Source organism: Sorex araneus, chromosome 1 (genome assembly GCF_027595985.1).
Source record: "Sorex araneus isolate mSorAra2 chromosome 1, mSorAra2.pri, whole genome shotgun sequence".
NCBI classification, from domain to species: Eukaryota; Metazoa; Chordata; class Mammalia; order Eulipotyphla; family Soricidae; genus Sorex; species Sorex araneus.
In genome coordinates, this window is record NC_073302.1 from 299795663 (window position 1) to 299821764 (window position 26102).

The 26102-nt window shown below is 57.3% G+C and overlaps 1 protein-coding gene across 1 annotated transcript; it reads left to right on the top strand.

The window, feature by feature from the left end:
* The first annotated feature begins 1469 nt into the window (after positions 1 to 1469).
* LOC129402211 (protein FAM90A27P-like) lies at positions 1470 to 22249 on the top strand. The gene is made up of 10 exons (XM_055127755.1): positions 1470 to 1535; positions 1862 to 2040; positions 2393 to 2498; positions 11283 to 11461; positions 11814 to 11919; positions 19481 to 19555; positions 20608 to 20657; positions 21142 to 21247; positions 21899 to 22094; positions 22170 to 22249. Exons 1-10 carry the CDS (start codon positions 1470 to 1472, stop codon positions 22247 to 22249), a joined length of 1143 nt encoding a protein of 380 aa, XP_054983730.1.
* The last annotated feature ends 3853 nt before the right edge of the window (positions 22250 to 26102 follow it).

Genomic DNA, 26102 nt, shown 5'->3' on the forward strand with positions numbered 1-26102 from the left:
GAGACAGGTAGGGAGGGGCCGCAGACAGGGAGGGGCCGAAGGTAGGAAGGAAGGGGCCAAGTAGGTAGCCTCAAGTGTCAGCATTCAGCACTTCCAGAACATTCCGGCCACTAAACCTCCGGCAGACACTTTCTCTGCCTCAGCTGCACTATCAGGCCCAGATCATTTCACCGTAAGGGTGAACTACTGTTCTTCACACACTTTCTGCTGGGAACCCTTTTTTTAAAATCAAGTTTAGAGAATTATTTGTCACAAGGAGTACACCAAAAAATTCTTTAGGGACTGTTATTCAGGCAGGCTCCGGTGGTGGTGGGTGTTCAATTTGAAGTCATGTTGGTGGAAAGGGGTAATGCCGGTGGGTTGGTGTTGGAATGTTAAAGGTAATAAATTATTTTGAGCAACTTCATGAAAATAAAATTATAAAGAAAAGTTTTAGAATGATTGACAAATGGAAGGACTGAAATCCCCACGAAGCCCTCTGGACCCAGGACACAGCACCGGGGCATCCTACCCGAAAACGGACAGGGAGCCGAGAGATTCTCTCCAGCACTGGCCGAGTCAAGTGTCCAGAGACCAGGAGTTTGGGGCCACCTGCAAAGTTTGGGTCTCCCCCACCAGCACTTGATGGACACGGCGGGCCCCACCCACTCGGTCCTGGAGCCTATCTAAAGGGGAACTTCCAGGAAGTGGATCCTTTCCGGCCTTCACCTGCCACGGGGATGCAGCATCTCTGAGCCTTGTCCACACTCCCCGATTTAGCAACGTCGAAGGCCACAGCAGAGGACCGCCACAGAGTTCAGGTGAGTGGACTCTCCATCCACTCTCAGACAGGATGTAGGTCCGGGGGCTCTTGGAAACAGGAGGTTTGGCTGGGGTCTAGATTAGGGAGAGGAGGATGTGCCAAGGCAGGGTAGGAGGGGGCATTCCTGGGTGCGTGTGCATGGCGTGTGGGATTCCTTATAAAGTGCACGGCAGGGCTCTGTGGGATAATGTGTGCATGTGTGTGTTTTCCTGTGTGCGCGCGCGTGTCTGTGTGCATGTGTGTTTATGTGTACGTGTGTGTGTCTCTGTGGGCATGTGTGTGAATGTCCTTCTGCGTGTGTGTGAATGTGTATGTGGGTGTCTGTGCGTACACGGGCGTATGTATGTGCGCATGCATGTGTGTGTGTGTCTTTGGGCATGTATGTTTGCCTGTGTGTGAGTTGCAGTGAGTGGCCGTGTGTAACTCTGTGAGTGAATCAAGCTTGTTTCTCCTTTCTTTAGGAGGCCGACTGTGCCGCCAATACCCAGAGATGAGTTCTGTGTGGGGACGACCCGCTCGGCCCAGAGGCCCTGCAGCCCAGAGAGCCCAGGCCTGGAAGGTGTCCCCGGGAGGAGCCCCGGAGCACGAGGACCCCAAGGTAAGTGTTGGGCTGGTGCAGGGAGGAAGTGGGAGGGTGGACAGGCCCAGAGTCAGGCCGGGAGGGGAAATGAGCGTGCCCACCTCTGCCCTGTCCCGTCTCTCGGAGCTGGTCTTGGAGCTCATCACGGGTCAAGTGGGCAGGCCTTTCCATCGGGCATCCGTGGGCCATGGGCAGGGCCCCCTGTGCTCTGGCCTCAGACCCTGCCAGGCCCCAGCTGCCCTTTGCCGCTAGTGCCAGGGGGTGTTGGCCCGTGTGGGATGGGCTGCCCATGCCGAGACGAGTCCTCCAGGCCCCACGGGTCCCAGCCCTCTGGGGCCACAGGGGCTCTGGGCTGGAATCTCCCAGGGGACCCCTGGGGGGATGGGGTCCTCGTCCTCCTGGCTCCAACTGGCCAGTCCCTCTCTGACCCTGCACCGGCTGGCAGAGCCCCTGCCTCACTCTGGCCCTTCTCTCCGCAGGTCAAGTGCAAGGACTGCGGCGCCTTTGGGCACCGGGCACGGAACCTCAGGTGCCCCATCAGACGCTGGCAGGGGGCCCTGGTTCTCCAGCCCCTGGGACGCCCAAAGGAAAAGGAGAACGTGCCGCCCCGTTGTGCACCAGCGCCCTCCAGGGGCGTCCCTAAGGCCTGCGGATCCAGGTGAGTACTGGCACGTTGCCGGCAGCTCGGGGCTCCGTCCCAGATTTGGTGTCTCCCAACTCCCATAGGATGATTGGCCGGGCATCCCAGAGAGTAGGGGAAGGAGGGAGCCCACCTCCTCCCTCCCAGAGAGCGCCTCTCTCCTGGGGCCCCAAATGCCAGGGTCGAGGCACCCAGAGAGAGGCCCTGGGGGGGTGGAGGACGGAAGGCAGTGGGACGGGCCAGCAGAGAGGACGCTGGTGCAGAGGCCCCGCAGCTCTCCCTCCTCTCTCCCACAGGGCTGGGCGACGGGTCAGGGATGAACGATCGAGGATGGGCTGGGCTGACTGACTCTCTGATGTGCTGTTTGCAGGCTCATTCCCGGGAGGGGATCTCTGCCGAAGGGATGCCCCGCGACACAGGACCAGAAGCCCCAGGCCTTAGCGAAGGACGGCAAGGAGTCCTGGGACTCCGTGAGGGTAAGTACGGAGGGGCCAAGCTCGCCCATTCCTTCATGATCCTGGGCGCTCCCCCCCCACCCCCCGCCACCGTGTCTCCTCTCTGGTGTCCCTCTCACTGTTCAGGGTCCCCTGACCTGTCCCTCCTCTGTCCACCCCAGTGTTCTAATGTTTGTGGTACCTTCGTCAGGGTCCCTGGTTTGGGTGTGAGCCGGGGACGCAAATGTCACTGTGTCTAATTGGTGCTTTTCTCTGTCTTTCCTTGCAGCGGCCATGCACAACCCGGCCTGCGCAGGTCCTTGAAGTACCCGTCCAGTCTGAGGAGGTGCCTCGCGGACAACCCCAGAGCAGTCCTGAGTTGAGCCCCGTTGCCGGGAAAACACCGGGCCTTTCGCCGAGCTGTGTGCCCGCTTCTAGGAGCCCCGCATGGGCAGCTGCCCGTACACCTGTCCTGGCTCCCAGCCGCAAGCCCCGGGCACTCATCCAGTTGGGATGCCACAGTGGCAGCGATGGAGCAGCAGGCGAGAGAGCAGCAGGCAAGAGAGCGGCCAGCGCACTCACAGACGCCACCCACAGTTCCCCGAAGAAACGGAGGCTCGGTCCCTCCCCCTCCCCCCAGGGAAGCAGCCCGGGCACAAGATTGGGCAGCGGCCACCGACAGGACACTCTGGTCCCTGGAAATGAATGCCCTGTCCACACCCCAGTTCCTGCCCAAGCCCACGAGAGTGGCCAACGTGATGAACAGGGGCTTGAAAGAGGCTCCCAGCCCCAGGCTCCTAGTAGCCACGGACAGGAGGTTGCGGCCTGCCCTGGGAGCCCTTTGCCTCACCTGGGGAACCCTGTGGGGGTCCGGCCTCTCACCATGGTGTTCCGGAGGCTGCAGGGGGACCGCTGGAGCTGTGGGTTCCTGCCTGTCAGCTCAGACTCCTCTGTAGCGGCCCCTGAGCCCCCTGCTTGCAGCCCACCCGCCGTAGGCCCGACCCCGCGCCCCTTCAGTGTGCTCTATGAGGACCTCCTGGTGTCCTCGTCCTCCTCCGACGAGAGCGAGCCCCCTGCTTGCAGCCCACCAGCCGCAGGCCCGACCCCGATCTCCTTCAGTGTGCTCTATGAGGACCTCCTGGTGTCCTCCTCCTGCGACGAGAGTGAGCCCCCTGCTTGCAGCCGACCTGCCGCAGGCCCGACCCTGCGCCCCTTCAGTGTGCTCTATGAGGACCTCCTGGTGTCCTCGTCCTCCGACGAGAGTGAGCCCCCTGCTTGCAGCCCACCCGCCGCAGGCCCGACCCTGCGCCCCTTCAGTGTGCTCTATGAGGACCTCCTGGTGTCCTCGTCCTCCGACGAGAGCGAGCAAGACTGAGGCCAATGCCCACCAGCCTGTGCCCCCGGCTGCATGTGACCCGGACTCTCCTGTTACTGTGGAGGATACCTACGGGCCCAGACTGTCTCTGGGGGACCCCTAGTACCTAGCCCAGAGCAAGGGGGACTGTTGGCAGTTGGGGGCCAAGATGGGACTCGCACTCAGGTGCCCGAGAAGCATTGTTCCAAGTTAGGACTCTCAGGAGAATTCCAGATCCTGCGTCTGAGGCTGTTTGAATTCTGTCCCCACAGACTTTGCAGAAGAAGACGGTGGGATGAACAGCAGCAGAATCCTGGCCTTTCGTTCTGCTGTGGCCGGGGCTAGGACCATAGCAGGTACCATGTCGTGTGCGCACGCCAGCGGTGCCTTGACTTGCTGGGGTCTTGGGTCGTTAGGTGGGCTCTGCATGTGCCCATGTCCCATGTAGGGGCAGAGCAGGATGGGCGTGTTATTGGGACTGTGCCCTGGGATGTCATCGGGACTCCCCATGTCAGTGACTTTCCTCCAATAAAGTGTCTGAATTGCACCTATGTCTGGTCTCTCCCTGGGAGGCATCGCCCGTCACGCACATCCGGGTCCCCTCCCCCTGCTTTCTCATCCAGCAGAACCAGGATGGTCAGAGCCAAGAGCTCGGGAGAGGTGTCTTGTCCTCCTGACTGGGCCGGGTGGAGGTATCTCTCAGCTCAGTCTCAAGTTGGCCCTCGACATGAATTTGGGATTTGGAAGGGGTACGTGTGGGATTCAGTGCCAGAGAAAGGCACCAAGCCTTCCAGGCCCCTCCTCATCTGGGTCTGGGTCCCATCCATCAGGATCCCCTTTTCCCTCCCTCAGCTTTGCTTGGTCTGTTTCTCACCCATCACCCGCTACACGCTCACACAGAGCAACTCAAGGACGGGTCGGGCACATTAATGTCACTAGGGCGCCCCAGCGCTAGAAGACTCCCGTGAGAGGGTTAGGGGGTCACAGCCATGAATCCCAGGTAAATTCTCATTCCATGCAGAAGAAAAACTATGCATCAAGTAGGCACTCGTTACCAAGCATTCCACTGGTCACTCCTTTTTAAGAAATTATTGGCGATCTTTTCTCTGTCTATCCGTTCTTGATTTTGATGGTGGGACAGTCATTGAGTAAACGTATATATGTTTCTCCGGGGCTTAAGGAGTCCCTTAGGACACGGGGCACTAGGGTTAAGAAAAAAGACCTGCAGGAATTCCTGACCCTTACTTACATTGGTGAGGTGTAAGGTCTCCCTGGTTTCCCCAGGAAGGTACTATTGAAGAAGAACGTTGGGGGAGAGTAGGAGATTGCTTAAAAGATTACTATGAAACCTTTGGGCCTGAGAAAGTTCCAGTCCAAGCCCTTTCCTATTGGAAACTCATTCATGATATTCTTAAAATTGATCATCACTCCCCTGAAGTAAGGAAGATTGTCCAACATGGGAGAGATTTCTTAAGAACATTGTCATTGCCCCCCTCAACCTGCTCTTGGGTTGTGATTCCTGTGCCCAACAGTGACAGCCCTCCCGCTGATAAGACACAATCCAGAGATTCCCATCAGACCAAGGCCCTTTATACACCCCTCCCTAAAGAGTCCTCCTGATAAATTATCCCCCACTGATGTTCCAACCCTGGAGAATGAGACCGCCCATTATCATGATAATGAGTCTCTTCCCCCTCTTGGAGCCTTTCCTACCTTACCCCCACCCTATCCTAACTTGAGCCTATTTCGGCCTCTACACTCCCTTGCGTGCCTAAAGACCCTCCTCTTGGTGCTCTGGTTCTCGATTGGATTTCGTTTCCAGTGCCCTGGATAGGGCCCAAAACCACTGCTGGCTGGCCCCTAATGACTGATATCTTTTATCAATCCTGCCTGGCACCCTAAATGCAAAACAAAGCACAGTGTGAAGGGAAACTGCTGTGCGGGAATGACACCCGTGCCACAGCTGTCCCCGCCCAGCCCCGGAGAGCACGTCCACACAGCGTCTCAGGCACGCCACTGGATTCGCAGCCAGCGCTCCGTCAGGTCAGACGTTTCTTTCAGGGAACCCAAGAGGAGCAGAGACCCGCGGGAACTTCCCGAGAGAGACCCTACAAGCATGTGTGGCTTCGGCAGGCGGAATCTCCAGCTCGACTGCCCCAGCAGCTCGTGCCCATTGTTAACCTGCTGGACGCTGAGCCACAAGGAAGCAACAGGCAAAGGCACGAAGCAGCTTCATCCCGCTGGGCCCCGAGGGAGGCGGGACTCTCCAGCACAGAGTCAGCATCCAGGAGGCAGAGAGGGGAGGATCCACACGCAGACTGCCCAGGTGAGGGGCTGAGCCAACTCCAATACGCCCGGGTCTCACTCCTCGGTCTGTGCAGTGAATCGACTGAAGCGTTCCCAGGACCCATTGCCAGGATCAGGCACTGCTGTGACTGGAGGGAAACTCGGCCAGTGAAATCCGGGATTGGCTTCTCGCCAGACTCTGCACTGTGCTCACTCTTGGCCTCTTGACCCTGCCCCGTATGAGCACCTCCATCCCCTGAGCACTGGGGCTTAATGGCTCACTCGTGGGCTCCAACCCAGCTGCCCCCGGCTCAGCTACTCGGATACCACATTGCTTTCAGCCCCTGCCATCAAGCACTTCTGCTCTGAGGATCTGTCCTGCATTTCCCACGAATTAGCCCCCGGGAAGTATTCGTCACTCAGAACCCAGCCTGTCACTAGCAACCACTCTGAGCTCCGCCTGCTCCCCTCCTCCTGCCACATCCTTTAGGTCTCTCAAGGTCCCACTCCTTGACTCCTCTCGTCCTTGTAAGGGACGTGGCCTTGTGCCTCATCTCCAGACATTCCCCTGTCCTCGACAACCTTGCACGAGCAGTCCGGTACTGCCCTGAGCCCCTGAGCCCCTGCCCTTTCCTTGTCCAACCCCCAAATTCAGAAACTCTCACACCCTGTCCACAGGAGTCACCGACCCAATGCACCTCCAGGAGGTGGCAAGAGCCCCTCTCTCGTGTGGGCACAGCAGCCTCCTGGGGGCTACTCGGGGCCTTTTGCACCTTCACACCAGCTCCTGGACTGCGGTGTCTGCATCGTACCCGCCCCCAAGTCCCACAGGGCCCCTCACTCTGCTGGGGGTGAGCAGAAGTGAGGCGACTTCACGATGACATTAGATTGAACAACCACCCCCAAGCCTGCCCGAAGAACAGGCCCTAGTTTTTTTTTTTTTTCTATTGCTTCTAACGAATGATTCGCTAAATATGAGCATAAGAGTGTTCCCAGAAGACAGTGTGTGAAGGACAGTAGTTCACTCTTGAAGGCGACATGAGCTGGGCGTGGTAGTGCAGCAGAGAGGTAGAGAAAAGTGTCTGCCAGGGGTTTAGTGTCCAGAAAGTTCTGGAAGAGCTACGTGTTGACCCCTGAGGCTAATTCCTTGGGCCGTACCTACCTGTGGCCCCTCTCTACCTGTCTCACCCCAATGAGTGGCCTCTCCCTACCTGTCTCGCTTCTGACCTGTAGCCACTCCATGTTTACTGTCCAAGGTCACCTGACACCTCCTGCAGGTGGCCCTCACCTCTCACTGGGCACAAAGGCCCTAGCAGGGACCTGCCCTCTCAGACCTGCGGGCTCAGGCCCTTGGGGCATCGCCTCTCGTGGGGCTTTTCCTGCTGCTGCCCCACTGGGCAGAGCAAAAGGACTTTGGAGGATCACTCTCCTTACCGGCCCACGCTCTGGGAGGTTAATGCCACACAAGCTTCCCTGGGTGGTGGTGAGTTTTCTCTGGGGGCCGGGTCCAGCCGTAGAGCTGACTGTTCTCACTGTGGTCGGGAAACGTGGACAGTGCTCCACTCAGGGGCTCCCCTCCCCTCGGAGATGTCCTTTCTGGGCTCGCTGACCGAGGAAAGCTCTTCCATCGGACGTCATGCCAAGGTTTCCCAGCGGGGTGAGGCTTCTGCTTGCCCCTGTGTACTGTTGCTCTTTGCCCTTCACATTCCCATTGTCCCACGACAGAGCAAACTCTGGGCTCTCTCTCTCTCCGCCTGCGGGCAGAGGGGGCTTGAGGCCTATGAGAAGACTAGACCCAGGAGCTTTGAGTTTCCACTGCGAGACCTGGATGGAGACGAATCGGCCGTGACTCACAAAGGACCGAGGAGACGAGAGTGCTGGCCTTTGAGTGTAGCCAAAATGGAATCTGGCACCACCCCACCTGAAATGATGCAAGACTTTTCTAGTGACAACTTTTTTTGTGACTTGTTGGTCCCTGGTATTTGGTCTCTGCTATCCTCAGTGCACCCTCATTCTCCCAATGGGGCTGGCCCTGTTTCTTGTGCTGACTGAGATGGACACGTATTGCGATGCCAACACCACCCACCACCGCTCTGAATCCTCCCAGCCGCTGTCCGTGCTGATGCTGTGCTGAACCCGAGTTTTTGCGTGTTTCCCTGCAGAGAGAAGCAGGCAGAGGCCTCGGGACTGCAGAAAACTCCCCGCACTCTGGACATGGCCCTGTCCCTGTTCGGGATCATTCCAGGATGTTCCGAGAGACACGGAGAGACTCGGTCCTTCCTCTCCTCAGGTTTGGGTTGCCCTTGGGGCAGGTAGCTCTGTGGATTCATCGGGACATTCTCCTGAAAACTCTTGTTCGCTTGAATCTGCGGAAATGTAGAGCTCATCCCAGCTCTGGCATCCCCTGGGAGGCCTCTGAAGTAGATATCCTGAGGAGGCCAGAGCCAGGACATGCTCCCAGGGCCCTGACCCACAGGCACAGTGATCTCTAGAAGCCTGAAGCCCACGTAGCTTGGGACCGCGTAGGCCATGGCTTTCCGTGGTATCTGACTCTCTTGGGGCAGAGGCCGATTTTCGTCACACGAGGTAGGAGGCCGTGAGTGATTCGGGGCTGAGGGTGTGACTGTCCTCGGTCAGAACAGGAAGCAGTGACCTATTTCTCTCCACCCAAACCTGGCAGTGGAAATTCGAAGCTCCTGGGTCTAGGTTTCTGATAGGGCTTAAAGCCCCCTCTGTCCACAGGTGGAGAGAGAGAAAGCCGCGACCGGCTCTGTTGTGAGACAATGGGACTGGAAAGGGCAAAGAGCAGCAGGACACAGGGGCAAGAGAGGCCTCACACTGCTGGGAAATCTTGGCATGGCCTCAGATGGAAGAGCTACCCGTGGTCAGCAAGCCAGAGGGACATCTCTGGGAGAGGGGAGACGCTACGTGCACCGTGCAAGTTGTCTGAAACAGAGGGAGCCACTGGCGCCATCAAAGGGAGAATGGCCAGCTCTACAGCTGAACCCAGCATCCAACAAGAACTCACATGGTAAAGGGAAGCCTGCGGTGTCACCCTCCCAGAGACCAGGATGGTCAGGAAAGTTCACCCTGACCTCTTCCCGATCTCCTCTGAGGTAGAAGCCAGAAAACCCTCCTGGAAGTGGATGCCCTGAGGGCCTGAGCCTGCAAGCCTGAGAGGGCAGGTCTCTGGCTAGGGCCTGTGAGCACAGTGAGAGGTCAGGGCCATCCGGCAGCAGGTGTCAGGGGACCCTGGACGGTAAACAGAAAGTGGCCACAGGAAGAGAGCGAGACAGGGAGGGAGGGGCCACAGGAAGGGGGGGAGACAGGTAGGGAGGGGCCGCAGACAGGGAGGGGCCGAAGGTAGGAAGGAAGGGGTCAAGTAGGTAGCCTCAAGGGTCAGCATTCAGCACTTCCAGAACATTCCGGCCACTAAACCTCCGGCAGACACTTTCTCTGCCTCAGCTGCACTATCAGGCCCAGATCATTTCACCGTAAGGGTGAACTACTGTTCTTCACACACTTTCTGCTGGGAACCCTTTTTTTAAAATCAAGTTTAGAGAATTATTTGTCACAAGGAGTACACCAAAAAATTCTTTAGGGACTGTTATTCAGGCAGGCTCCGGTGGTGGTGGGTGTTCAATTTGAAGTCATGTTGGTGGAAAGGGGTAATGCCGGTGGGTTGGTGTTGGAATGTTAAAGGTAATAAATTATTTTGAGCAACTTCATGAAAATAAAATTATAAAGGAAAGTTTTAGAATGATTGACAAATGGAAGGACTGAAATCCCCACGAAGCCCTCTGGACCCAGGACACAGCACCGGGGCATCCTACCCGAAAACGGACAGGGAGCCGAGAGATTCTCTCCAGCACTGGCCGAGTCAAGTGTCCAGAGACCAGGAGTTTGGGGCCACCTGCAAAGTTTGGGTCTCCCCCACCAGCACTTGATGGACACGGCGGGCCCCACCCACTCGGTCCTGGAGCCTATCTAAAGGGGAACTTCCAGGAAGTGGATCCTTTCCGGCCTTCACCTGCCACGGGGATGCAGCATCTCTGAGCCTTGTCCACACTCCCCGATTTAGCAACGTCGAAGGCCACAGCAGAGGACCGCCACAGAGTTCAGGTGAGTGGACTCTCCATCCACTCTCAGACAGGATGTAGGTCCGGGGGCTCTTGGAAACAGGAGGTTTGGCTGGGGTCTAGATTAGGGAGAGGAGGATGTGCCAAGGCAGGGTAGGAGGGGGCATTCCTGGGTGCGTGTGCATGGCGTGTGGGATTCCTTATAAAGTGCACGGCAGGGCTCTGTGGGATAATGTGTGCATGTGTGTGTTTTCCTGTGTGCGCGCGCGTGTCTGTGTGCATGTGTGTTTATGTGTACGTGTGTGTGTCTCTGTGGGCATGTGTGTGAATGTACTTCTGCGTGTGTGTGAATGTGTATGTGGGTGTCTGTGTGTACACGGGCGTATGTATGTGCGCATGCATGTGTGTGTGTGTCTTTGGGCATGTATGTTTGCATGTGTGTGAGTTGCAGTGAGTGGCCGTGTGTAACTCTGTGAGGGAATCAAGCTTGTTTCTCCTTTCTTTAGGAGGCCGACTGTGCCGCCAATACCCAGAGATGAGTTCTGTGTGGGGACGACCCGCTCGGCCCAGAGGCCCTGCAGCCCAGAGAGCCCAGGCCTGGAAGGTGTCCCCGGGAGGAGCCCCGGAGCACGAGGACCCCAAGGTAAGTGTTGGGCTGGTGCAGGGAGGAAGTGGGAGGGTGGACAGGCCCAGAGTCAGGCCGGGAGGGGAAATGAGCGTGCCCACCTCTGCCCTGTCCCGTCTCTCGGAGCTGGTCTTGGAGCTCATCACGGGTCAGGTGGGCAGGCCTTTCCATCGGGCATCCGTGGGCCATGGGCAGGGCCCCCTGTGCTCTGGCCTCAGACCCTGCCAGGCCCCAGCTGCCCTTTGCCGCTAGTGCCAGGGGGTGTTGGCCCGTGTGGAACCAACGGCTGCCCATGCCGAGACGAGTCCTCCAGGCCCCACGTGTCCCAGCCCTCTGGGGCCACAGGGGCTCTGGGCTGGAATCTCCCAGGGGACCCCTGGGGGGATGGGGTCCTCGTCCTCCTGGCTCCAACTGGCCAGTCCCTCTCTGACCCTGCACAGGCTCGCAGAGCCCCTGCCTCACTCTGGCCCTTCTCTCCGCAGGTCAAGTGCAAGGACTGCGGCGCCTTTGGGCACCGGGCACGGAACCTCAGGTGCCCCATCAGACGCTGGCAGGGGGCCCTGGTTCTCCAGCCCCTGGGACGCCCAAAGGAAAAGGAGAACGTGCCGCCCCGTTGTGCACCAGCGCCCTCCAGGGGCGTCCCTAAGACCTGCGGATCCAGGTGAGTACTGGCACGTTTCCGGCAGCTCGGGGCTCCGTCCCAGATTTGGTGTCTCCCAACTCCCACAGGATGATTGGCCGGGCATCCCAGAGAGTAGGAGAAGGAGGGAGCCCACCTCCTCCCTCCCAGAGAGAGCCTCTCTCCTGGGGCCCCAAATGCCAGGGTCGAGGCACCCAGAGAGAGGCCCTGGGGGGGTGGAGGACGGAAGGCAGTGGGACGGGCCGGCAGAGAGGACGCTGGTGCAGAGGCCCCGCAGCTCTCCCTCCTCTCTCCCACAGGGCTGGGCGACGGGTCAGGGATGAACGATCGAGGATGGGCTGGGCTGACTGACTCTCTGATGTGCTGTTTGCAGGCTCATTCCCGGGAGGGGATCTCTGCCGAAGGGATGCCCCGCGACACAGGACCAGAAGCCCCAGGCCTTAGCGAAGGACGGCAAGGAGTCCTGGGACTCCGTGAGGGTAAGTACAGAGGGGCCAAGCTCGCCCATTCCTTCATGATCCTGGGCGCTCCCCGCCCCACCCCCCGCCACCGTGTCTCCTCTCTGGTGTCCCTCTCACTGTTCAGGGTCCCCTGACCTGTCCCTCCTCTGTCCACCCCAGTGTTCTAATGTTTGTGGTACCTTCGTCAGGGTCCCTGGTTTGGGTGTGAGCCGGGGACGCAAATGTCACTGTGTCTAATTGGTGCTTTTCTCTGTCTTTCCTTGCAGCGGCCATGCACAACCCGGCCTGCGCAGGTCCTTGAAGTACCCGTCCAGTCTGAGGAGGTGCCTCGCGGACAACCCCAGAGCAGTCCTGAGTTGAGCCCCGTTGCCGGGAAAACACCGGGCCTTTCGCCGAGCTGTGTGCCCGCTTCTAGGAGCCCCGCATGGGCAGCTGCCCGTACACCTGTCCTGGCTCCCAGCCGCAAGCCCCGGGCACTCATCCAGTTGGGATGCCACAGTGGCAGCGATGGAGCAGCAGGCGAGAGAGCAGCAGGCAAGAGAGCGGCCAGCGCACTCACAGACGCCACCCACAGTTCCCCGAAGAAACGGAGGCTCGGTCCCTCCCCCTCCCCCCAGGGAAGCAGCCCGGGCACAAGATTGGGCAGCGGCCACCGACAGGACACTCTGGTCCCTGGAAATGAATGCCCTGTCCACACCCCAGTTCCTGCCCAAGCCCACGAGAGTGGCCAACGTGATGAACAGGGGCTTGAAAGAGGCTCCCAGCCCCAGGCTCCTAGTAGCCACGGACAGGAGGTTGCGGCCTGCCCTGGGAGCCCTTTGCCTCACCTGGGGAACCCTGTGGGGGTCCGGCCTCTCACCATGGTGTTCCGGAGGCTGCAGGGGGACAGCTGGAGCTGTGGGTTCCTGCCTGTCAGCTCAGACTCCTCTGTAGCGGCCCCTGAGCCCCCTGCTTGCAGCCCACCCGCCGTAGGCCCGACCCCGCGCCCCTTCAGTGTGCTCTATGAGGACCTCCTGGTGTCCTCGTCCTCCTCCGACGAGAGCGAGCCCCCTGCTTGCAGCCCACCAGCCGCAGGCCCGACCCCAAGCTCCTTCAGTGTGCTCTATGAGGACCTCCTGGTGTCCTCCTCCTGCGACGAGAGTGAGCCCTCTGCTTGCAGCCGACCTGCCGCAGGCCCGACCCCGATCTCCTTCAGTGTGCTCTATGAGGACCTCCTGGTGTCCTCGTCCTCCGACGAGAGTGAGCCGCCTGCTTGCAGCCGACCTGCCGCAGGCCCGACCCTGCGCCCCTTCAGTGTGCTCTATGAGGACCTCCTGGTGTCCTCGTCCTCCGACGAGAGCGAGCAAGACTGAGGCCAATGCCCACCAGCCTGTGCCCCCGGCTGCATGTGACCCGGACTCTCCTGTTACTGTGGAGGATACCTACGGGCCCAGACTGTCTCTGGGGGACCCCTAGTACCTAGCCCAGAGCAAGGGGGACTGTTGGCAGTTGGGGGCCAAGATGGGACTCGCACTCAGGTGCCCGAGAAGCATTGTTCCAAGTTAGGACTCTCAGGAGAATTCCAGATCCTGCGTCTGAGGCTGTTTGAATTCTGTCCCCACAGACTTTGCAGAAGAAGACGGTGGGATGAACAGCAGCAGAATCCTGGCCTTTCGTTCTGCTGTGGCCGGGGCTAGGACCATAGCAGGTACCATGTCGTGTGCGCACGCCAGCGGTGCCTTGACTTGCTGGGGTCTTGGGTCATTAGGTGGGCTCTGCATGTGCCCATGTCCCATGTATGGGCAGAGCAGGATGGGCGTGTTATTGGGACTGTGCCCTGGGATGTCATCGGGACTCCCCATGTCAGTGACTTTCCTCCAATAAAGTGTCTGAATTGCACCTATGTCTGGTCTCTCCCTGGGAGGCATCGCCCGTCATGCACATCCGGGTCCCCTCCCCCTGGTTTCTCATCCAGCAGAACCAGGAAGGTCAGAGCCAAGAGCTCGGGAGAGGTGTCTTGTCCTCCTGACTGGGCCGGGTGGAGGTATCTCTCAGCTCAGTCTCAAGTTGGCCCTCGACATGAATTTGGGATTTGGAAGGGGTACGTGTGGGATTCAGTGCCAGAGAAAGGCACCAAGCCTTCCAGGCCCCTCCTCATCTGGGTCTGGGTCCCATCCATCAGGATCCCCTTTACCCTCCCTCAGCTTTGCTTGGTCTGTTTCTCACCCATCACCCGCTACACGCTCACACAGAGCAACTCAAGGACGGGTCGGGCACATTAATGTCACTAGGGCGCCCCAGCGCTAGAAGACTCCCGTGAGAGGGTTAGGGGGTCACAGCCATGAATCCCAGGTAAATTCTCATTCCATGCAGAAGAAAAACTATGCATCAAGTAGGCACTCGTTACCAAGCATTCCACTGGTCACTCCTTTTTAAGAAATTATTGGCGATCTTTTCTCTGTCTATCCGTTCTTGATTTTGATGGTGGGACAGTCATTGAGTAAACGTATATATGTTTCTCCGGGGCTTAAGGAGTCCCTTAGGACACGGGGCACTAGGGTTAAGAAAAAAGACCTGCAGGAATTCCTGACCCTTACTTACATTGGTGAGGTGTAAGGTCTCCCTGGTTTCCCCAGGAAGGTACTATTGAAGAAGAACGTTGGGGGAGAGTAGGAGATTGCTTAAAAGATTACTATGAAACCTTTGGGCCTGAGAAAGTTCCAGTCCAAGCCCTTTCCTATTGGAAACTCATTCATGATATTCTTAAAATTGATCATCACTCCCCTGAAGTAAGGAAGATTGTCCAACATGGGAGAGATTTCTTAAGAACATTGTCATTGCCCCCCTCAACCTGCTCTTGGGTTGTGATTCCTGTGCCCAACAGTGACAGCCCTCCCGCTGATAAGACACAATCCAGAGATTCCCATCAGACCAAGGCCCTTTATAAACCCCTCCCTAAAGAGTCCTCCTGACAAATTATCCCCCACTGATGTTCCAACCCTGGAGAATGAGGCCGCCCATTATCATGATAATGAGTCTCTTCCCCCTCTTGGAGCCTTTCCTACCTTACCCCCACCCTATCCTAACTTGAGCCTATTTCGGCCTCTACACTCCCTTGCATGCCTAAAGACCCTCCTCTTGGTGCTCTGGTTCTCGATTGGATTTCGTTTCCAGTGCCCTGGATAGGGCCCAAAACCACTGCTGGCTGGCCCCTAATGACTGATATCTTTTATCAATCCTGCCTGGCACCCTAAATGCAAAACAAAGCACAGTGTAAAGGGAAACTGCTGTGCGGGAATGACACCCCTGCCACAGCTGTCCCTGCCCAGCCCCGGAGAGCACGTCCACACAGCGTCTCAGGCACGCCACTGGATTCGCAGCCAGCGCTCCGTCAGGTCAGACGTTTCTTTAAGGGAACCCAAGAGGAGCAGAGACCCGCGGGAACTTCCCGAGAGAGACCCTACAAGCATGTGTGGCTTCGGCAGGCGGAATCTCCAGCTCGACTGCCCCAGCAGCTCGTCCCCATTGTTAACGTGCTGAACGCTGAGCCACAAGGAAGCAACAGGCAAAGGCACGAAGCAGCTTCATCCCGCTGGGCCCCGAGGGAGGCGGGACTCTCCAGCACAGAGTCAGCATCCAGGAGGCAGAGAGGGGAGGATCCACACGCAGACTGCCCAGGTGAGGGGCTGAGCCAACTCCAATACTCCCGGGTCTCACTCCTCGGTCTGTGAAGTGAATCGACTGAAGCGTTCCCAGGACCCATTGCCAGGATCAGGCACTGCTGTGACTGGAGGGAAACTCGGCCAGTGAAATCCGGGATTGGCTTCTCGCCAGACTCTGCACTGTGCTCACTCTGGGCCTCTCGACCCTGCCCCGTATGAGCACCTCCATCCCCTGAGCACTGGGGCTTAATGGCTCACTCGTGGGCTCCAACCCAGCTGCCCCCGGCTCAGCTACTCGGGTACCACAATTCTTTCAGCCCCTGCCAACAAGCATTTCTGCTCTGAGGATCTGTCCTGCATTTCCCACGAATTAGCCTCCGGGAAGAATTCGTCACTAAGAACCCAGCCTGTCACTAGCAAACACTCTGAGCTCCGCCTGCTCCCCTCCTCCTGCCACATCCTTTAGGTCTCTCAAGGTCCCACTTGTTCCTCTCGTCCTTGTAAGGGACGTGGCCATGTGCTTCATCTCCAGACATTCCCCTGTCCTCGACAACCTCGCACGAGCAGTCCAGTGCTGCCCTGAGCCCCTGAGCCCCTGAGCCCCTGCCCTTTCCTTGTCCAACCCCCAAATTCAGAAACTCTCACACCCTGTCCACAGGAGTCACCGACCCAATGCACCTCCAGGAGGTGGCAAGAGCCCCTCTCTCGTGTGGTTACAGCAGCCTCCTGGGGGCTGCTGGGGGCCTTCTGCACCTTCACACCAGCTCCTGGACAGCGGTGTCTGCATCGCACCCACCCCCAAGTCCCACAGGGCCCCTCACTCTGCTGGGGGTGTGCAGAAGTGAGGCAACTTCACGATGACATTAGATTGAACAACCACCCCCAAGCCTGCCCGAAGAACAGGCCCTAGTTTTTTATTTTCTATTGCTTCTAACGAATGATTCGCTAAATATGAGCATAAGAGTGTTCCCAGAAGACAGTGTGTGAAGGACAGTAGTTCACTCTTGACGGCGAAATGAGCTGGGCCTGGTAGTGCAGCAGAGAGGTAGAGAAAGTGTCTGCCAAGGGTTTACTGGCCAGAAAGTTCTGGAAGAGCTACGTGTTGACCCCTGAGGCTAATTCCTTGGGTCTTCCCTACCTGTGGCCCCTCTCTACCTGTCTCACCCCAATGAGTGGCCTCTCCCTACCTGTCTCACTTCCTACCTGTAGCCACTCCCTGTTTACTGTCCAAGGTCACCTGACACCTAGTGCACGCGCCCCTCACCTCTCATTGTGCCCACAGGCCAAAGCCAGGTACCTGCCTTCTCAGCCCTGCAGGCTCAGGGGCGTCACCTCCCAGGGTTGTTTTCCTGCTGCTCCCCCTACAGGGCATACTGGGAGGACGCTGGCAGGACACTCTCCTGATCCGCCCAGGCTCTGGGAGGGTGACGCCAACGGGCTTCCCTGTGAGGTGTGAGTTCTCTCTGGGAGCCCGGTTCAGCTGTAGAGCTGACTCTTCTCACTGCACAGGACCGGAAACATGGACGGTGCGCACAGGTTCTCCCCTCCCCCCGGGGAAGTCCTTTCTGAACTCGCTGACCAAGGATGGCCCTTCCATCTGAGGTCATGCCAAGGTTTCCCAGCGGTGTGAGGCCCCTGCTTGCCCCTGTGTCCTGCTGCTCTTTGTCCTTCACATTCCCATTGTCCGACGACAGAGCTGACTCAGGGTTCTCTCTCTCCACCGGCAGACAGAGGGGGCTTAAGGTCTATGAGAAGACTAGACCCAGGAGCTTTGAGTTTCCACTGCCAGGCCTGGATGGAGACGAATCAGTCGTGACTCACAAAGGACCAAGGAGAACAGAAAGCTGGCCTTTGAGTGTGGCCGAAATGGAAGCTGGCACTAATCCACCTGGAAAGATGCAAGATTTTTCTCGTGACAAGTTTTTTGTGATTTTTTGGTCACTGGTATTTGGTCTCTGCTCAGATCACCCTCATCCTCCCCATGGGGTTGGCCCTGTTTCCTGTGCTGACTGAGATGGACAGTCACACATATTGTGATGCCAACACCACCTCTTGGAGTCCTCCCAGCTCCCGTCCAGGCTGAGTTTTCTACATGTATCCCCGAAGAGAGAAGCAGGCAGAGGCCTCAGCAATGCAGGACAACTCCCTCCATTCTGCACGTGGCCCTGACCCTCTTAGGGATTATTCCGGGATGTTCCGGAGAGACATGGAGATACTAGGTCTTTCCTCTCCTCAGGTTCATGTTGCAGTTGGGGCAGGTGGCTCTGTGGATTCACTGGAACATTCTCCTAAAATCTCCTGTTTGCTTGAATCTGTGACAATATAGAGCTCATCCCAGCTCTGGCTTCCCCTGGGAGGCCTCTGAAGTAGGTATCCTGAGGAGGCCATAGGCAGGAGATGCCCAGGGGCCCTGACCCACAGGCACAGCTAATCTGTGGAAGCCTGAAGCCGCGTAGCCTGGGACCACACAGGCCATGGCTTTCTGGGGTCTCTGACTATCAGGGGTACAGGCTGATGTCTGTCACATGAGGTAGGAGGTCATGAAGTGATTAGGAGCTGAGGGTGTGACTGTCCTCCGTCCGCCCAGGAAACAGTGACCTATTTCTCTCCACCCAGACCTGGCAGTGGAAATTCGAAGCTCCTGGGTCTAGTTTTCTGATAGGGCCTAAAGCCCCCTCTGTCCACAGGTGGAGAGAGAGAAAGTCGTGGCCAGCTCTGTCGTGAGACAATGGGATTGTGAAGGGCAAAGAGCAGCAGGACACAGAAGCAAGCAGAGGCCTCACACTGCTGGGAAACCTTGGCATGGCCTTAGATGGAAGAGCTATCAGTGGTCAGAGAGCCAGAAGGACATCCCCGGGAGAGAGGAGCCACTATGTGCACAGCCCAAGTTGTCCCAACAGAGGGAGCCTCTTGGCGCCATCCACAGTGAGAATGGTCAGCTCTACAGCTGAACCCGGCACCCAACAAGAAGTCCCACCATAAAGGGAAGACCGCAGTGTCACCCTCCCAGAGACCAGGATGGTCAGGAGAGTTTACCTCGACCTCTTCCCGCTCTCCAGTGTGGGGCAACAGCAGGAAAACCCTCCTGGAAGGTGACGCCCAGAGGGCCTGAGCCTTCAAGACTGAGAGGGCAGGTCTCTGGCTAGGGACTGTGGGCACAGTGAGAGGTGAGGGCCAGCCTGCAGCAGGTGTCAGGGGGACCTTGGACAATAATCAGAAAGTGGCCACAGGAAGCCCGTGAGACAGGTAGGGAGGGGCTGCAGTTAGGGAGGGGCCAAGGAAGTAGCCTCAGGGGTCAGTATTCAGCTCTCCCAGAACTTTCCAGCCACTAAACCCCTAGTAGACACTTTCTCTGCCTCTCGGCTTCACTATCAGGCCCAGATCATTTCAATGAAAACACTGAACTACTATTCTTCACACACTTTCCTCTGGGAAAACTTTTTTAAAATCAAGTTTAGAGAATTATTTGTAACAAGCAATACACAAAAAAATCTTTAGGGAGTGTTATTCAGGCAGGCAGGGGTGGTGGGTGTTCAATTTGAAGTCATGTTGGTGGAAATGGGTAATTGTGGTGGGATCGGTGTCGGAATATTGAAGGTAATAAATTATTATGAGCAACTTCATGAAAATAAAATTATAGAAAAATATTTTAGAATGATTGACAAATCGAAGCACTGGAATCTCCATCAAGCCCTCTGGGCCCAGGACACAGGTCCGGGGCATCCTACCCGAAACGGACAGGGAGCTGAGAGATTCTCTCCAGCACTGGCCAAGTCGTGTGTCCAGAGACCAGGTGGTGGGGCCACCTGCAAACTTTGGGTCTCCCCACCAGCACTTGATGGACACGGCCCGCCCACCCATTCCCACCTGGAGACTATATAAACAGGAACTTCCAGGAAGTGGATCCTTTCCAGCCTTCACCTGCCACGGGAATGCAGCATCTCCGAGCCTTGTCCAGACTCCCCGATTTAGCAACGTCGAAGGCCACAGCAGAGGACCGCCACAAAGTTCAGGTGAGTGGACTCTCCATCCACTCTCAGACAGGATGTAGGTCCGGGGGCTCTTGGAAACAGGAGATTTGGCTGGGGTCTAGATTAGGGAGAGGAGGATGTGCCAAGGCAGGGCAGGAGGGGGCATTCCTGGGTGCATGTGAATGGCGTGTGGGATTCTCTATAAAGTGCAAGTAGGGCTCTGTGTGTTAATGTGTGTGCGTGTGTGTTTTTGTGTGTGCATGTGTGTCTGTGTGCACATGTGTGTTTATGTGTACATGTGTGTGTTTCTGTGTTCACGTGTGTGTGAATGTGCTTGTGCACATGTGTGAATGTGCGTATGGGTGTCTATACATGTGTGTATGTGTGTATGCTTGCATGTGTGTATGTCTGTGTGCATGTGTGTGTTCGTGTGTGGGGTTGCAGTGTGTGGCCGTGTGTGGTCTGTGAGTCACCCAATCTTCCTTCTCATTTCTTTAGGAGGCCGACTCTGCTGCCAATCCACAGAGATGAGTTCCATGTGGGAACGACACACTCGGCCCGGGTGCCCCAGAGCCCAGAGTCCACACCTGGAAGGCGCCCCTGGGAGGACCCTCGGGGCGTGAGAACCCAAGGTAAGTGGTGGGCTGGTGCGGGGAGGAAGCGGGCGGGTGGGTGGCCCAGGGTCAGGCCTGGAGGGGAAATGAGTGTGCCTGTCTCTGCCTTGTCCTGGCTCTCGGAGCTGGTCTTGGAGCCCATCCCGGGTCAGTTGGGTAGGGCTTTCCTTCGGGCATCAGTGGAACGTGGGCAGGGCTGCCTGTGCTCTGGCCTCAGACCCTGCCAGGTTCCAGCTTCTGTTTGCTGCTAGTGCCAGGGAGAGTTGGCCCATGTGGAATGGGGCTGCCCCTGCCGAGATGAGTCCTCCAGGCCTCCCCTTTCCAGGCCCACTGTGGCCGCAGGGGCTCTGGGCCGCCATCTCTCAGGGGTCACCTGGGGGGACAGGGTCCTTGTCCTCCCTATCTCCCACTTCCCAGCCCCTCTTTGACCCTGCACAGGCTCTCAGAGCCCCTGCCTCACTCTGGCCCTTCTCTCTGCAGGTCAAGTGCAAGGACTGCGGCAGCTTTGGGCACCGGGCACGGAACCTCAGGTGCCCCATCAGGCGCTGGCAGGGAGCCTTGGTTCTCCAGCCCTGGGACGCCCAAAGGAAAAGGAGAACGTTCTGCCCCGCTGTTCGCTAGCACCCTCCAGCGGGCCTGACGTCCTGAAGGCCTGTGGATCCAGGTGAGTACTGGGCCGGTTCCAGCAGCTTGGGTCTGCATCCAGGATTCTGTGTCTCCCAACTCCTGTGGGACGCTTGGCCGGGCATCCCGGAGAGTGGGGGAAGATGGGAGCCCACATCCTCCCTCTCAGAGAGCGCCTCTCTCCCAGGGCCCAGAGGGCAGGGTCATGGCAACCGGAGCGAGGCCCTGGGGGTGGAGGAGGGAGGGCAGTGGGATGGTCCAGCAGAGAGGACGCTGGTGCAGAGACCCCGCAGCTCTCCCTCTGCTCTCCCACTGGGCTGGGGGACGGGTCGGGGGTGGAAGATCGAGGAATGGGCTGGGGTGACTGACTCTCTGATATGCTGCTTTCAGGCTCATTCCCAGGAGGGGGTCTCTGCCGCAGAGATGCCCCACGACACAGGACCAAAAGGCCCAGGCCTTAGCGAAGGACGGGAAGGAGTCCTGGGACTACGTGAGGGTAAGTACAGAGGGGCCAAGCCTCACTCATTCCTCCCTGATTCTGGGCCCTCTCCTCCACCGAGTCCCCTTTCCAGTGTCCCTCTCACTGTCCAGGGTCCCCTGACCTGTCCTTCTCTCTGTACACCCCAGTGTTCTAAGTTTGGAGGACCTTTGTCATGGGCAATGGTTTGGGTCTGAGCTGGGGATGCAAATGTCAGTGTGTCTGATTTGTGCTTTTCTCTTTCTTTCCTTGCAGCAGCCAACCCGGCCTGGGCTCGTCCTTGGAGGACCGGTCCAGGCTGAGGAGGTGCCTCGCGGACCACCCCAGAGCCGTCTTGAGCTGAGCACCTCGGGTGGGAGAGTGCCAGGCTCTTCGCCGACTGCATGTCCGCTTCCAGGATCCCCTCATGGGCAGCCGCCAGCACGCCTGGCCTGGCCCCCAGCTCCAAGCCCCGGGCACTCATCCAGTTTGGAGCCCACAGTTGCAGCGATGGAGCATCGGGCAAGAGAGCAGCCAGCACAACAACACACCACACCCACCGTTCCCCAAAGAAACGGAGGCTCAGCTCCTGCCCCCTGCCACAGGGAAGCAGTCTTGGCACAAGGCTGGGCAGCAGCCACCGACAGGACACTCTGACCCCTGGAACTGACCGCCCTGACCACACCCCAGTTCCTCCCCAAGCCCAGGGGAGTGGCCACCAAGATGAACAGGTCCCTGAAAGAGGCTCCAGGCCCCAGGCCTTCAGTACCCATGGAGAGGCGGATGTGGCCTGCCCTGGGAGCCCCCTACTTCCTCTGGGGACCCCTGTGGGGGGTCCAGCCTCTCACCATGGTGTTCCGGAGGCTGCAGGGGGACCGCTGGAGCTGTGGGTTCTTGGATGCCAGTTTGGTCCCATGCATGGACACACGTGAGCCCCCTGCCTGCAGCCCACCCGCCATAGGCCCGACCCTGCGCCCCTTCAGTGTGCTCTATGAGGACCTCCTGGTGTCCTCGTCCTCTGATGAGAGCGAGCAGGACTGAGCTGACCCACCAATGCTCACCAATCTAGGCCCCCTGCCACGTGTGACCCGGACCATCTTGCTGCTGTGGAGGAGACACCCGTGCCCAGACTGTCTCTGGGGGACCCCTAGTACCTAGCCCAGAGCAGGGGGGACTGTTGGCAGTGGCGGCTGAAATGGGACTCGCACTCAGGGAAGCATCATCTGGAGTTTGGGCTCTCAGTAGAATTCCAGCTCCTGTGTCTCAGGCGGTTTCAATCCTGTGCCCACAGACTCAGTAACAGCGGTCAGTGGGAGGCACAGCTGCAGCAGCAGGATTGTGACCCTTCTTTCTGCCGTGGCCAGGGCCAGGGCCATGGCAGGTACCATGTTATGTGTGCTCACACAGCAGTGCCCTCACTCTACTGGGGTCGTGAGTGCGTTGGGTGGGCTCTGCATGTGCCCATGTCCTGTGTGTGTGCAGAGCATGATGGGGGCGTGTCATTGGGACTGTGCCCCGGGGTGTCACTGGGACTCCCTATGTCAGTGACTTTCCTCCAATAAAGTGTTTAAACTGCACCCGTGTCTGGTCTCTCCCAGGCAGGCATCTCCAATCTCGCACACGCTGTGTCCCCTCCCCCTGGTTTCTGCGTTCAGCAGAATCAGGATAGGGCAAAGCTGAGGGTTCAGGAGAGAATTCTTTTTTTTTTTTAATTTTTTATTGAGTCAACATGTGGAAAGTTACAAAGTTTTCAGGTTTAAATCTCAGTTATACAATGTTCGAATACCCATCCCTTCACCAGTGCTCATATTCCACCACCAAGAATCCCAGTATAGCTCCACCCCGCCCCCCCACACCCCTAACCCCCCCACGCCCCTAGCCCCCCACCCTTAGCCACCCCCCGCCTGTGTAACTAATAAATTTCACTTTACTTTCACTTTGATTGCATACAATATTTCAACAAAACTCACTATTATTGTTTGGAGAGTCTCTACAGGAGAGAATTCTTGACCTCCTGACTGTGCCTTGTTGGGGTCTCTCTCAGCTGAGCCTGCAGTGAGCCTGGACAGGAACTTCAGGTTGAGCAGGGGGTGGGGGTGGGGATGGGAGTCAGTTCCGGAGAAAAGCACTGAGCCCTCCAAGCCCCTTTCCAGCCACAAGTCCCCCAAGCCCCTCCTGGGTCCACCACACAGGATCCCCATTTCCCTCCCTCAGTCCTGCTCAGTCTGGGTCCCGCCCATCACCCTCTACATGCTCACACAGAGCAACTCAAGGACCTTAACGGTGGACACCAGGTCCAGGGCCATGAATCATCTCTGTGGTTCCAGGATTATGGGAGTGGCCAGAATAAGCTAGAGAAGGGGCTCCTGAGGCCTGTCGGGACCCTGCAGAGGACGGTGACCCACTGACCTGCACGTTCCAAATCCCAGATAGCTCCAGGCCTGGAGGGTGCAGGGAAGTATGTTTCCAAGTGGACAAGCAGCCTGACATCAGACACCATTTCTGATCCAGAGATGTCTGACACCCACCCTGGGGTCAAACTCACACACAGGTCGAGACTGTAAGAGGAAACTCCCCTTCACGGCACCCTGAGGGGCCTTCAGAGCTGGGAGCTGGAGGAACCTCAAGAATACTGGGGAGGGTGCCTGGCTCTCCCCAGGATGACGCAGTGTGCTAAGTGGACCAGGTCAGACAGAGAAAAAGTCCTGTGGGATCTCTCTGAGATTGGAATCTAAGAAGATCCACAGTGTAACGAGGCAGAGGAGTATTGCCATCCCCGGGGAACATGGACGTGAGCCCAGGAGGTCAGAGGAAGCCACTGGGGAGGCTCAAGCAGAGGCAGAGGCAGTGACGGAGACGAGATGGCAGGGGAAGCCATCGGATCCTGGGTGGTTCCCGAGCTACACAAGTAGGTTATCTGACGTGGAGGGCGCCAAGTAGCGCTCCAGGAGCAATCATATGACAACACGTAAGTGTATGGAATAATGTGCTGAAGTCCTCCCTCTGACGCACTGTTCTGGGCCCAATACAGTCAGAGACGCTATGAGAACGCTCCAGAGCCTAGAACTGAGGGAATGCAGAGTATTGTGTATCTCCACTCACAACACTGTGGCTGGCACTGTTGCTGCCACTGAACGGATCAATATCAATACAGAACGGGATAGGGACAACTTTTTTGTTCCCATTATGCCCAGAAGGAAGGAAATGGCGACAGGAGACTGGCCTGGCTTAAGGGAACCTCATCTGGCAAGAGAAGAAGTTGAGCTTGCAATTCCCCATGGCAATCTCATCCGCAAGGCACTCCCTTCTGCATTTGCCCCGGCCCAGCCTGCAGTCCTCACACAGAGCAAAATGACCTGTGAGAGACACAGAGACAGAGAGACACAGAGACAGAGAGAGTGAGACAAAGAGAGCTGCTGACACACATTCCTGAGGCTCTGCAAGCAACGGCGCCCAGCCCACAGAAAGGGTGGGTTTGTATCTAACGTTACAAAGGTTTGTATCTAAGAGACCAATAGATAGAAACTGTGAAAGACCAATAGCACAGCGAGTAGGGCGCTGGCCTTACACGTGGCCAACCCGGATTCGATTTCTCTGCCCCTCTCAGAGAGCCCGGCAAGCTACCGAGAGTATCTCACTCGCACGGCAGAGCTTGGCAAGCTACCGGTGACATATTCAATATGCCAAAAACAGTATCAACAAGTCTCACAATGGAGACGTTACTGGTGCCCGCTCGAGCAAATAAATGAGCAACAGGATGGCAATGACAGTGACACTGACAGTTGTACCTAAGAGTCAAAGTGTTTGTATCTAAGAGTCAAAGGGGTTTGTATCAAATATTATAAAGGATTTGTATCTAATAGACTAAAGGGTTTCTATCTAAGAGTCTAAAGAGTTTTCAGGAACTCGCCCAGGGCTTTATAGACGTCTGCATTTCAGAATTCAGTGGGTGTCTCCATTCTTAGGCAGCACGTAGGCACAAACCCTGTAACAGTGTTTATAACCTTGTGAGGACGCAAGTAAGGAGAGGACACCACAAACCATGAGCCACCAGGAAGACCCCAATTGAGCTGCGGACTCTGCCCTGCAGGAGGGAGCACCGTGGGGTTCTTCTAGACTGAGAGTCGAGTCCCAGCAGGAGGACTGCTCATGTCAGCCTGGTGAGGCAGCTGGGCTCAGGTAAAGGCCGAGCTGTGCTCTCCGTCTGTCAACTGACATTCCAGATTCCTTCATGATTTTTTGAAACTTTTGCTGATGCTGCCCCTCAATGGCAAGAGAACATTTATTTCATTGTGCCTGTGTTTGGGCCACACTGGCAGTGCTCAGGCTGCCCATGCTGTGTCCTCAGGATCACTGTTGTTGGGTTTTGCCTGACCTTTAGGAAGGCGTGGTTGAGCCCAGGTTTGCCGCAAACAGGACAGGAGCTGTGGAGACCATCCACTGGACCGAACCTCACAGATGGCGCCTGTTTCCTGTTCTTGCATCTGGGCTTCATAAACAACTCCTAATAAGGAAACAGGATCTCGTGCCACGCCCACGGGGTGTAACTAGGCTATCAGCTGCAGACACTCGGGCATAACCAGCAGCAAGAGGGATAAAAAGGGGGGAAGCTGCCTAGCTAGAGGTTCCTCTTCTTCCCCATCCTTGGGAAGGTTCCTGAATAAATCGCTGTAAGAAGAATCTCCGGGTTGCGTGTTTCTTTGCTGGTGGAAGCGGCACTCAACAAGGAGCCAAACACACACAGATCTTATAGGGGGTCTCGGCTTCACAGGTAGATCCAATCACATAAAGTTTAGCATTATTGGCCTACCACTTTTTCTACTCTGCTTCGCCTCAATCCATTCCAAATTAAGGCAGGATGCTGTGCCTAGGATGATTTACTAAGCATTCAGTG

Excerpts from the sequence above, each read along its gene's own strand:
- LOC129402211 (XM_055127755.1), top strand. The coding sequence starts at position 1,470 with ATGAGCGTGCCCACCTCTGCCCTGTCCCGTCTCTCGGAGCTGGTCTTG. Across the intron at positions 2,499-11,282 it reads AGTCCTGGGACTCCGTGAGG|GTCAAGTGCAAGGACTGCGG; the intron begins GTAAGTACGGAG and ends TTCTCTCCGCAG. Across the intron at positions 11,462-11,813 it reads CCTAAGACCTGCGGATCCAG|GCTCATTCCCGGGAGGGGAT; the intron begins GTGAGTACTGGC and ends TGCTGTTTGCAG.